At 36.9% G+C, this 13,780-nt stretch overlaps 1 protein-coding gene across 26 annotated transcripts in view; it reads left to right on the top strand.

The window, feature by feature from the left end:
* NRCAM (neuronal cell adhesion molecule) overlaps positions 1-13,780 on the top strand; it is a 319,470-nt gene that overhangs the window by 281,661 nt on the left and 24,029 nt on the right. For 6 of the 26 annotated variants that reach the window (XM_045827217.1, XM_045827214.1, XM_045827208.1 and 3 more), the window contains 6 exons: positions 940-1,144; positions 3,524-3,646; positions 4,482-4,667; positions 5,612-5,647; positions 10,654-10,773; positions 11,924-12,076. In XM_045827217.1, the coding sequence (XP_045683173.1) occupies positions 940-1,144; positions 3,524-3,646; positions 4,482-4,667; positions 5,612-5,647; positions 10,654-10,773; positions 11,924-12,076 (823 nt within the window). The remainder of the gene's footprint in view (positions 1-939; positions 1,145-3,523; positions 3,647-4,481; positions 4,668-5,611; positions 5,648-10,653; positions 10,774-11,923; positions 12,077-13,780) is intronic. The other 20 variants (XM_045827231.1, XM_045827235.1, XM_045827233.1 and 17 more) reach the window with 8 other exon arrangements.

Here is a 13,780-nt window from a genome sequence, read left to right as displayed (position 1 = left end):
ATAGCAGACAAGGGTTTAATCTCCAAAATATATAAAGAACTCATACAACTTAATACCAGGAAGACAATCCAATTAAAAAATGGGCAAAGGCTCTCAATAGACACTTCTCCAAGGAGGACATACAGATGGCCCATAGACATATGAAAAATGCTCAACATCACTAGCCAGCAGAGAGATGCAAATTAAAACCACAATGAGGTATCACTTCACACCTGTCAGAATGGCTGTCATTAATAAATCAACAAACAAGTGCTAGCAAGGATGTGGAAAAAAGGGAATCCTAGTGCACTATTGATGGGAATGCAGACTGGTGCAGCCACTATAAAAACAGTATGGAATTTCCTCAACAAATTAAAAATGGAACTGCTTTATGACCCAGTGATTCCACTGCTGGGAATGTAGCCTAAGAGTCCCAAAACACCAATTCAGAAGAACTTATGCACCCCTATTTCATAGCAGTACAATTTACAATAGCCAAGTGTTGGAAAAAGCCTAAGTGCCCATCAGTACATGAGTGGATTAAAAATCTGTTGTACCTTTGCACAATGGAATACTATGCAGCAGAAAGAAAAAAGGAATTCCTACCATTTGTGACAGCATGGTTGGAACTGGAGACTATTATGCTAAGTGAAATAAGCTAGTCTGTGAAAGAAAAATGCTTTTGTTGTCTTTTAGAGAGAACTGTATGGGTGCTATTTCATTTATTTCACTTATGTTCCTCCAACAAAGTAGTATAGTCCAGTTTTACCCCATATTCTAAATTTAATTTTCCTCATTGTCTGTGGGCTTCTTACTCTCTTTCCTCAGAGTCAGTATTTCTCAGTTTTACCAGTAATCCTCTAAAATGTACAATGGGAATTTTCTGGAAAAGACTGCATAAAAAACTTTAATCTTATTTGCTTCCTTATACATCCCTGGCTGTTGTTCTTGCTGCTTCAGATTTACTACTGGAAGGCACAGAGTTCATCAAAAAGAAACAGACGCCACATTGAGAAAAAGATCCTCACTTTCCAGGGCAGCAAGACCCATGGCATGTTGCTGGGGCTGGAGCCCTTCAGCAACTACACACTGAACGTCCGTGTGGTCAACGGGAAAGGGGAGGGCCCAGCTAGCCCAGACAGAGTCTTTGGGACCCCAGAAGGAGGTATGAGGTGGACATGTCTCTGAGATCCTAGCAACATATGGCACAGGCTGAGAGGCTCTGAATGACAGAATGGCCCTGATAAAGTATGTTGTGGAAGCCAAATGTGATTTTCCCGGAAATGAGTACAGCATGCACAAAGCTGGCAGAGTGTCAGCTTGTATGCGGACTGAGGATGTGAAGGCTGCAGATCACAAAATGCTGCCCTAAAATCCCATCCCTCTTGACTTAAACTTTTTTCTCCATACTTAGTCACACTCTCAGAAACCTTGCTAATTTGATGTTTATTTGGGTCATTAACTTCCTGACTAGAAGCAAATTATATAACTTCTATAAGCCTCAGTTTCCTCATTTGAAAAGTATGGGAACTCAATGTGAAGTCCTAAGAAAAATATCTGGAAAAGAAAATAATTCTGTAAATGATGGTTTACTTCTGTCTCAGTGCACTTTCATAGTTTATGCTAAACATGAGCTAAGTTAGGTGTTTGGGAGTCTAGTCAAAACAGGTTGGGAAGAGAAGGAAAAAGCCATTGCTAGTATGGGCCACCACAAGGGGAAGAGGAGGGGGGCCCACATATATGTTGTGTGTGGGGAGGGGAGCAGGAGGAGTTTGGACAAACACATGGGAGCCTAGGGGATAAGGGAGAGAAGGGCCATAAGTAAGAGAGATAGGAATTTGAGAAGACACTGAAAATAGGCCTTTCCTATTTTGGGTTTTACCTCAAGCCAGTATTGAAAATGAGCCAAGATAACGCCTATGGATTCAATATGAGTTCTTTTAGAGAAAAGCAGTTTACAGACAAATTCCATCCTAGCTCCTAGTTGCAGAACTCATGATGTCAATAGCTTCCCAACAGCCTCTGAGAGTCATCCTGTGTCCCAGCTCCCATGTCATTATGACTACTGGTCCTCGGTCTCATTGCTCCTTGGAGGTTAAGGGCTCCTTCCATTCAAGGCTCTCTCTAGTGAGACACCACACTGGTCCTTTAGATGGTTCAGGGGGAGGTATCATAGAAGAGATGACCAGGGGATGAAAGGATAAAGAAGAGAGGAAGTTGTATGCTCAAAAACACAAAGGGTCCTGACACAGCATGGGTCCTTCAGGGAACTGCAGGTAGTGTGGCTAAGACTGGTGAGAAAAGAGGGGAAAGTTAGCTAGTAAGGAGCCATATCCTGGATGGTCTTAAACAGTATGGATATTAAGCCAGAGGCACTTAACCTGGGGACTGTAGTTGCACAGGAGGTCAATGAATGTGTTTAAGGAGCTACATGAACCCCAGTATTGTAGAAAAAGGTGTATATTCTTCTAGGGAGTATTTATGGTTGTCATCAGATTCTAAAAGGAGTCTGTGATCTTCTAAAGTTCAGAACCACTTACTGGTTTGGGGAAACTTAGAAATATGTCCCAGGTGTGTTCTAGGCCCAGGCAAATGCCACAGAGGCCCTGTAATGGGGTGGTGGCAGAGAGCAGAGGAGGCAATGCATATTGCTGAGATGAACAAGGTGGATTAAACAGTATTTAGAGGCCCAGGAAATGGTGGGAATGAAGCAGAGGGAGTAATTCAGGATGACTCCCTGGCTAGAGTGACAGGAGGGACAGTGGTGGCATTAAGGGATCTAGGGAATATGGCAGGCTGGGTAGAGGAGGTAATGATCACAAGGGAGAGCTGCCACCATCCATCATCCTCTTGAAGGAGTGACTAAAAGGAGCCTGGGCATGTCTCCTCTGGTAATTTGCCAGCCTCTGCCACAGAGCATCTGTCACCTGCAGGCCTGCCCCGGGGTCAGGGTTTGCCAGTACTGGGGCTTTTGTCCGTCCTCACTGTGAGATTCTGGGCATCTGTCAGCTCTCCAGGTGTGAACTACTCTGTACCTAGGCAGGCTGGCTCATGCCCAGAGCCCAGCAGGCAGGATGTTCTGACTGCTTGGAAACACCTGGTTTGTTGGGGCAAACAGCCCTCAATTGCCCAGAACACAGCTGCTTCTACTTAAAGGTCTGGTTAGAATAGTGTCAGTCACTAGTTTGCTTTTAAAACTTCATTTGTGAAACAAATACAGTCTCTTTTTAATTTTATTAACTTTATTGTCTCTTTTCAAAATATTGATTTGGGTCTATATGAAGGCAAAGTCTGTATATATTTGAGATAATAGTTTTAATGAATCTAAAGTCTTGGAAATGGTGAGAAAAAAAAAGGGGAAGAGAATGGATAAGTGGGTACCTATCACAGATTTTTGTTAATGTATTTTCAACTAAATCAGGAACAAGAATGTGTTACAAAACCCAAAAATCTTGATGAATTGTGTGAACATGGTGAAGTATGTCATTTTGATACATTTTGAAACATTGAAAAACCTTTGTGTTGACTGTGTTCTCATTGTAAGTTCCCAGTGCCCCGTCCTCTTTGAAGATCATTAATCCAACACTAGACTCTCTCACTTTGGAATGGGATCCTCCGAGCCACCCAAATGGCATTTTGACTGAGTACATCTTAAAATATCAACCAAGTAAGTTATTGGGAGAAGAAGAGAAAATATCATTCAAAATGAAAAAGAAACTTAACCATTATATTAAAATACCAACTGGTTATTATTTTATAGCTGTAGAATATATACATACAGGGTCCAGCACAAATAATGCCTTTTTATTATAAAACTTTTTATTATAAAATTATAAGCATGTAATTCTGTAACATATCATACTCATGCACACCATGTGACATTCTAGGTGAAACGTTCACATAAAAACTATAAATTATTACACCCATATTATTACCCTACAAACCATAGTCAAGCAGGCATTACTTCTGCTGGACCCTGTATACTTTCAATTGTTATTCCAGAAGGCACTTCCAATCATACTTTTTAAAGAAAAATTACATATATGTTATTGAAAATTAAGTATCCTGTAGAATAATACAGACCTTTGAGCATGGGACCTAGGTAGGAGCTATTGTTAGGTTAGGTAGACATTATCCATAACTAGAAAATAGTAAGAAGAGGGGTTCCTATGGCACAAGTCCTCTGAAGATGAGGTTCAGGGTTATTTAACAATAAAACCTATAATATGACTCCACCTACAAAATCGCTGAGATGAGAAATGCTACTGTATAGTCAACTATAGAATTCCCCCAGCTTAGAAACCAGTGGAGAATATATTTCCTCTTGTTATGCCATATCATAGGAACTGTAAGAGGCTGTCAGTTATGTCAAGCAAAAAGTGAGTGGGGTTACAAGAGTCAATGTAATCCAAGCTTGACATTTTTGGTGAACACATTTATTTATAATAGTATTCCTATAGAAATTAATGGGAAATGTTCTTGTTTCTTATTTTTCTTGACAGTTAACAGCACCCATGAATTAGGCCCACTGGTAGATTTGAAAATTCCTGCCAACAAGACTCGTTGGACTTTAAAAAATTTAAATTTCAGCACTCGGTATAAGTTTTATTTCAATGCACAAACATCAGCAGGATCAGGAAGTCAAATAACAGAGGAAGGAATAACAACTGTGGATGAAGGTAAGATGGGTATGTATAAAATCCATAAAACTCTAAGTGTTTTGAAACAAAAATCTTTAACTTAAATTTATGCTTTCTCTTTTCTTCTGACCATGGAGTATTCATCTTACCAATTAATACAAACAGTTATTTATAATTTCTCATTCAGATATGTATAAAATCAATTATTTAATTCATATTAGAATGATGACTTGGCATTTGTTTTTCAAATCCATATGAAATTTTTAAACTTCTATTAAAATATTGAGGTGAGAGTAGGAAATTACAATATTATGCCACACTTGAATTCAAAGTTCAAGGCATTGTTTTTTCCCTTCTACAAATAAATATATGTAATTCTAGTTCTGGTTGTCATTCACAAGAAAATAATTTGCTAGTCCATATACTGATTTAGGTTTTCTAGCAATGAAATTGAAATAGTTATTAAATAATGCATTTATTTTGTGTTTGAACATGGCCCTTCATCCTTGGTAGGCCATCTATACAGAGAAAGCAAAATAACCCCATTAAAGCATCTAGAAAAGGCATTAATACTTTCATACTTCTAAAAATTATTTTGAAAAATTTTGAAAATTTCAATAAAAATGATGAAAAATATTGTAAAAAACTTTTCTCTTTTTGCATGTCTCTAAATTGTAGAATTGCTTGAGGATTATTTATATGACTATCTTCCATAGCATAAGAAATTGACATTTCTACCCAAAAATTGTCTTGAGATATCCTAAGCCTTCTTACGTAATAGGCAAGTATGAACAATGTACCTTAAGTGTAGATTTGATTACTGGGTAATTTTGGGGACACCAACATATCTTTGTCCCCTGTCCCTGACATGGTGCACTTCATTCTTCTTGCATGCTTTAGCATTTTAAGAAGTGTTTTTATATAGCTCTACATGCTCATGGATGTATTACATTTAACTATATAGTTTCCTGTTTCTGTTTCCTTCGTTAAAGCTGGTATTCTTCCACCTGATGTAGGTGCAGGCAAAGGTAACATAATTCATCTGCATGACTTTATTACACGTGTGGAATTTGCAATGTTCATTAAACATGGGGAAGTGCAGCATGGGTTAAAAGAGAAAAAATAAAATAAGCTTTGAAACATTGAAAAAAGAGAAGATCTTGGAAGATCTTGGCTTTAAAATTAATATTTAGTCTTTTTTACAAATAGCCACATTAAATTCTTCTAAAACTTGTCTCAAGCCTTATCCCTGGTACAAACCCAAATGTTAGCTTTTTATGATCTGACTGTGGCTGGATCAGACAGGACCAAACTGTGGATTTGTCACATGTCTTCTACATGGCCATGCCACATGTTGAAGCTTCAGCAGTATTAGTCCTGTGATGAAAATAGCCTGTGAGGAAATCAGATAAACTGAGCTTTCCATTCTAATCTGATTTAGCTTTACTCCTCATAGACACAGTGTACACTCTGCTGGCATTACACTACGCTGTCCATTTGGAACTTTGGATACCCTCTAATTGGCCTGAGACTGAAAGTGCCTCCCCAGGCCCCATAGAGCAAGTCTTCCAGTCTGCCTACATGCTCTCTTCCATTGTGTTATTCCATCCCGTCATCACCATACTGCTCAGGTCTCCTGAATAATAGCCAGCTGTCACAGTGGATTACTTTTGTTTTCCTTTATTTCTCAGAACTCACTGAGTGAGAAAGATGTGTTGGGAGAATGGTGCTTGAGTAAGTTGTAATGTATCTTCCGTGTGAGGCAGTCCCAAAGATCCTCCCTTTTACAGCTTTGGATGCTGTTTCCACGTACAGTTTTCTTGGGCTTTGACAGACTAAATGAATACAAATAGGAAAGACGAGGAGAAATAAGTGCTTTGTCCTAAATTATTCAAATCTTGTGAGTTTAGGCCTGATATATATCTCTTTTTTTTAGAAAGCTGCTTATATTCAGAGTCTTGGTAAATTATTAAATCTGGATTAGATTTTGGAGTTATTGAATAAGAACTGCAGCCATTTTCAGTATCTTAATATGTTATATATGTGTTTCCTAGACATGAACGAAGCTGTAAAAATAGAAAGCTTCCACAATATTGTAGAAAGATGTAAACCTCTCCTTTATATGTGTTCTTCTTTCCTGAGATAATTAGGTGTCAATAAAAACCCTGGATTGTTTTACAATAATTTACTGCTGCCCTCCCCTCCTAGCCTTTCACTGGAGCTTTCGGAGATGGCCGGCCTTCTCCCAGTGCGGTGGGCACCACTGCTGCTCTTCCCGCCTAGGGCAGAGTGGCTGTGCTGCAGCAGGGCTGCCTGCAAAGTGAGGCTGAGATTTTTATTGACTTGTCGTGTTAGTGGACATGCAATCCACTGGGGGGAAAAGTCATCTGCCTAGTTTAATATATTAAAACTAACTAAAATAAATTTGTATTAAAATAATTTAGGTTTTACTATTTAGTGTTACTAAATTGAATTATGAATTACTTATGATTATACAAACAAGTAAAAATGCAGTGTCAGAAGGTTCTTGAAGCCCCCAGTGTTGAAATCTGATGGGTCTCAGATAAGAAGAGAAACAGCATTTAAATTTCAAAAGAAAGCTAAGTCTATCCTTTTTTTCTATATTGTTTCTTTTAATAGTGCTCCAGTAAATAAACATTGCTTGCATAAAGCGATGACATTTTACTGGTAAGACTTGAAAGTGCTCAAAAAGAATTTGTTATCCTGGGTTTTTCTCCCTTAAAAATATTTTTTCAATCTTAGAACAAATTTTATCTTCTCCATTTTTCTTCTCCAGATGGAGTTTAACCACTCCCTGACAGAGGAGAAGAATAAAAGTGTGTCACAATCCTCCCAAATTTTAATATTTTATATTTCTTTTATATATCAATTTAAAACAACATGAAAGAGAATAAAGGAGACAGGAGTTAACTTCTGATTGAGGAAGAGGAAAGAGATGCATCTAACTTTAAATTTTTTAAAATTTTCCTACAGATTTCAAGAGACATTAATGAAACCCAAACTTACAAAAGAATTATGTAAGCCACAAAGAAAAAGCCAGGATAATTCAATTTGCTGTATTATGCCTGCTTTCCCTTTTCCTTAACAAATACTCTTCTCAGTTTGATCGTGGAAATACCCTTATTTTCCGAGTCACTCATTTTGAACCATGTCCGTATTTGTTTTCAGTATCTCTGTAAGGATTGTAGTTGTTTGGCTGCATTTGTTCAATTTCTATGTCCCTTTAAATAGTTTTGTGTCTGGAACTCTAGGAAATATACCATGAAGGCATCTGTAAAAATCACCTGAAACACTCTAATAGCAGATTTGAGTCAAGGTCTCAATATTGCTGATGGATGGACAGTGCTTCATCCATAGATTGTACTTTCTCACCCTTGAGACCAGACTTCAGAACACTTTTGTAAAGTGACTAGTTAGGACACAGGAATAGGGAGAAACTAAGTAGCAAGCCAGAATCTGAACCCATTTCTTGACCTAATTAGCAGCTGACTATTAATTAAGAAGAGTGCAGTGAGGAACTGGTGACAAATCCTCTCTGTGGTTAGACTCTCACTATATAATATGTCAGAGGTGGTCCCATCTTTACCAGTTAGGTCAAGAAACAGGAAAAGCTAAAGAACCAGTAAATTAAAATGAAGTTTAAAGTTCCCAACTTTATTTGGCCTGAACGACAAAACAAACTACATAGAAGTTTCAGTCAAGTTCAACAGCTAATGTCTACATAGCACATAAAGTGCAACAGCCTTTGTAAGATCCTATGTGAGATCTAGATGGTGAAACATACCATGCCTTTGATTGTTTAACACCTGTCAGTTAAGACCAACGTATGAGAAAGTAAAAGTAGATGCTAAACTACTCATGTGAACAAAATCTTATATAAGCAGAAAGGAGTGAATCATTTATTTTGCTAAGCAGGATCAGGAAAAACTTCAAAAAGAAAGCAATAATGGACTAGGCCTTGAGACAAGAATTTTGGTAGATGAGTCAGGGTTGAGGTGTGTAGATTCTTGGTAGGGTAAGAAAAGCATGGGGTTTGAAAATCCATAGAAATTTTGGGTTATATCCAAAGGTCCAGTTTGGCAGAAATATAGAGTGCATGGAAAAGAGAACCTGAGATGTGACTGAAGAGGTATGTGAGGCCAGAATGACCCTTAACGGCCATGCATGCCTTGCTAAGGAATTTAGGTTTACCTGTCAGCAGCAGTAAGTCATCTCCATGTTTTAAACAGAAACAACACAATCAAATATGTAGTTTTGAGGTGAAAATGTAGGCCACTGCACTGGCAGGATCTACAAAGAAAGACACAATAAGAGGAGAAACTAGAGGCAGACTCCTGAGAAAGCCCAGGAGAAATGACACTAGCTCATCACGGGAAACTGTCGGCACATCACAGGTACTCAGTATTTGTTTAGTAAGAAAGTAGGTGAGTAGGGAGTGAAAGCAAGGAGAGTTAAAATTCTCTAGTAAAAGGGGCCAAACAGCATCACCTCAGAAAATTTCGGTATCTTCTCTGGTTGTCTTTAAGAATAAGCTACGTGCTCTCCTGTTGACACTATTTCACTATGGGCCTGCCCTGAACATCTTCCGTGGTCACGCCAGACTACATCACTCAGTTCCATGATTCCAAACTCTTTTAAAGAAAATAAATGTTTTGCCTGGGTTCTTTGCCACTGATGTTTTTACACACATGTTTGCATTTACTGTCTCTTTTTATTGATCATATTCCTATCATTATCTGTTCCTTTAAGTGCAAAATCAGTTAGGTCCACAGAAGAACTCTACATGATTCAATAAATTTTTCTGTTTCCTACCCCTAACATGGAGGGGCACACAATATACAAGTGATGTTGCATCTGAGAGGTCAAGTGCCTTATTTGATTTCTTAATATACTTGTCTTTTTTATCCAGAAAATGCTATTTCATCACATTTTAGAGGTCTTTCACTTCTAAATTATATAACATAATTTGAAATTGAATTTTAGAGTCTGAGTAAATCTTCTGATTGATTTACTATCCTAGGATGTTCCCTCTGGGAGAATAAATTGATCTTACCAGTGTTAACTACCCAAGTTAATGTATCTGTAAATATGTCATTTTAGTTTAGGCAGTTGCAGTAGGCTGATATAATTGTCAGCCTCAAATGGCCAGGGCAAATAGCATCTTTTAATAACTACAGGTGTCATCTTTATTCAGTAGCAAGTATATTTCATCATATAATCTCCATAATTTGGTGTTTTAAGAAGCTACTTAGGTTGCACCGTGATTTTTTCAGAACATGATATAAAACAAGCACTTAGGTAAAATTGTCTTGCTCTCTGGGATGTGTCAAGTAAAATAGTTCTTTTATTTCTTCTTTCTTAACTTCTGACAAAAGCATATTTGACAATTCTTTTGGGAGCTTTTCTTCCAGCATACCCTAGCCATCCAACATTCTCCATAGCAAGTGTTCTTCACCTGGACTCCCTGAACTCCCCAGAGGCAGATTCTTAAAGAAGTTTCTGGCTCAAAACAGGTCAAAAGCCACTATTCTAAGGAGATCCTTTCCCACCCCAACACAAATTATGTGAAGACCTACACTGAGATGATAAATAGAATTAAAAAGTGACCACCTAGCGTTGGGTTTTACCTTGCATTCTGTGGCCTCTGCCCCAGGATTGCTCAGCAATCCCAGACCTCACCATACATCAGTGAATAAAGACTATGCTGTTTCCTGGGACTGTGTCTAATGGACAACAGTTCACATTATGCAGGACCCATATAATGGAAATCATAAATTGTAGTATCATGCATCATTATTTCTGATTATTGATTTATTTCCTAATGCTTTAGTTTAATCAATGAAAACCCTGTCTATAATGAAAGCGATGTATGAGTGAACCCTAAATTTTAGCAGTAAATTGTAACTCAATTTTATTTGCACAATTTCAGAGTATTTATAATATTTCGTATTCATGTGTATGGTGTTGCAATTTGATTGTTTGTTTTCTTTTTCTATTATATATTTATTTCAAGCAGTAAATCCCAGGATCAACAAACTTACTGTCGCAGCTGCTGAAACCTATGCCAATATCAGTTGGGAATATGAGGGACGAGAGCATGTCAACTTTTATGTTGAATATGGTGTAGTTGGCAGTAAGAAACAACTTCATTGCCTGGTTTTTAATTTGGGGGATACATTTAAAGAGATTAAAAACATTCTTAAGGATTTACTGTGGATCATTTGAAAAATAACTTGATCCAATTAAATGAATCAAATTTATCTGAAAAAAACTCTAGTGAACTCTGAACCTGTATATATTATATGTACCAAACAATCTTTTTTTGTCCCTGTTACTAAAAAGAAGGAACATAATAAGTTCCATTGCATATGTTATTTTCATATCATGGCACTTAAGACTGTTCTATAACCACAACGTGTAAACAGGAGTAACAATGAATAATTGCATTTTTAAGTACCATAGGAAAGAAAAGAAGCTTATTAAAATTGGACCTTGAAGTAACAAATCAAACTGAATTAGTCATTTTACCATTACTACCCAAGAGAAGTTTATCAGCAACTGCAAAAAATTACCACTTTTATTTCGATGTTAAATGTATTCCAGAACCAGGCTCCCTACTCACACCCTGGCCACCTCTACCAGGATGTGGGGCAACTCCAGTTCTCAGCAGTTCATGAAAAACCAGTCCCCCTCCTGAATGCAGTCCACTCTGCACATAAACTGGGTGGCCAAGGAACAATTGTAAGAAAATGTTGAACACAGACCAACTTTCTGTGTAGGCCTTATCCAGGCAAATAAATATTTTTAGATATAACATTTCTTGAGGAAAACCAGTGTGCAGGAAGGATTGAGTGAGTAACTTGGATAAATTTGAAAGCATTTAAGTTTACTAAATAAAACTTGTGAATCTTAAAAACAATTCTTACCATAGATCATTTAAAATATTTAATGTATAGCACTTCTTTTCATACACATTAATAGAAAAACTCAATATTTTTATAAAGGAAAGTATATATGAAAAAGCTTCCTTTGTATTAAAAAGAAAACTTAATACATGGTAATAAATGCAATTAAGCAATCTGCATATCCAGTCAGTTTTTCTTTGAGGATATTTTATGTAGTTCTGTATATGAATTGATTTATTTGACTTGACCTAAAATGATATACCTAAGTATCCTAGATTTTGTCTTTAGCTTATAAAGATTTTTCCTTTCTTGAAGCATTAAGTGACTTCCAATCCCTTAAAATATTATAATTTGTTGTTTTTTGCAAAATTTCCATAGGCAAAGAAGAATGGAGGAAAGAAATTATAAATGGTTCTCGGAGCTTCTTTGGGTTAAAGGGTCTAATGCCAGGAACAGCATACAAAGTTCGAGTTGGTGCTGAGGGGGACTCTGGTTTTGTGAGTTCTGAGGATATGTTTGAGACAGGCCCAGGTGAGGTGCACGCCATGCCAGCTCTGGCTCATGCTCACAGGTGAAGCCATTGAGCGCTGCAGCTGGAGATGGGGACTAGTGGTGCTGTTATGGATAGGGCTATGAATGGCTTTCTGTGGGGTCCAGCTGGGTTGGGAGTTGGGTTTTTAATTGTCTTTTGCTCTGTATATCAAATGAATTATAGAATTGAGCAAATCATTTTCTAGTCACATTATTGCCAAAAATTACAAAAACAGCTAAATATGATCCCTTTTTTCATTTTTAAGCCATTTTTATTTTCACTTATAGTTGACATATATTATTATATTAGTTCCAGGTGTACATCTCAGTGATTAGACATTATATAACTTACTAAATTATTATCCCATTAAATAAATCTTGCACCCATGTGACTCCATACACAGTTTTACAATAAAGGACAGCATTAAACTGTACTTTACATCCCCATGACTGTTTGGTAACAACCAATTTGTACTTTACCTTTTTCACCCCTCCCTCAACCCCCTCCCATATGGCAACCATCAAATTAACTTCCATTAGTTAGGTAATTCAATTGTTCGTGTCATTTACATGTATTAACTTTCCCTCAGAGTTAGAATGGAATTTTTGAAACACTTTTGAAACTGAAATAACTCATTGTTAAAGTCATAATTTTTCACGTCAAAATGGACTGTAACCCAGCAGAACCCTGTAGGTTGGTTATATAACTGATATGAATATTGTTACATTTGTATAGAACAAGAAATTGTTCAAGTCTTGTATTTCATTGTTATCACAGCATGTTTGGCTGCCTGTATATTGTTCTAGTTATTTGAACATTATCAAAACACATAAGTAATAAAATCTCTAAAATAAAGAAAAATGTTCATATAAGAGTCAGAAATATTCATATTTACTCACAAGATGGGGAACAATCCCTGTTTAATTGAATTTAAAGAAGGGCTGTGCGGTACATGTTGGTTTTGTGATTCATACATCAACATTATGTTCAGTCATTTCATGTGTTCTTGAGGAAATGTTGCACTTCCTACAGAACCTGTAGGCAAAATATTTTTTGTCTTCCATTACCCAAGCATTATGATTTTAAAGTCTTGCTTATAATTTAATATACAATCAAGAGTGAATTCTAAAAAGAAAGAAACCAAAAGTAATACTAATTTATTAAATTATATTTTTAAGTATTTGTGAACTAAAATCATAATGTATAAAGAAAATTTTTTCTGTTATTCTCTTGTATTTTCATATCCATTTGTATACAAAGTTCTAGGAAAATACTCTATTAAACTTAAAAGAAGAGTATCAATTGACAGTATTACCAGGTGTTTGTTATTATCAATAACTTTTAATTTCAAAATACTAAAAGCTCAAGTAGATATTCTGTCCATTCATAGCTAGGACACTAGTAAAAATAACAACACTAGCATTTAATCAGCTCTAGTCTATACCAGGAGAATGGTTTTCATGACTTTTCTCATTCAGTCCTTACAACAATCCTATGACGCAGTGTTATTACCCACATACACATCACATCAATGGTCTGCCTATCACCCAGCTAGAATGTGGGAGCACTGGGCTTAGAGGCTCAGCCCTCCAACACCGCAGGAGAGGTTCTCACTACCACCCCTGTACAGGGTCACAGAGGCCACATGCAAGGGGAACAGGTGGTCTCAGAAATAACCACTTAGCCTTTCCAGATCTTACAAA

This window comes from Phyllostomus hastatus, unplaced genomic scaffold (assembly GCF_019186645.2).
Source record: "Phyllostomus hastatus isolate PE091 unplaced genomic scaffold, TTU_PhHast_1.1 phas_scaffold_78, whole genome shotgun sequence".
Classification (NCBI taxonomy): domain Eukaryota; kingdom Metazoa; phylum Chordata; class Mammalia; order Chiroptera; family Phyllostomidae; genus Phyllostomus; species Phyllostomus hastatus.
The sequence above is the reverse complement of the archived record's forward strand: the minus strand, read 5'-3'. Positions and strand labels throughout refer to the sequence as shown.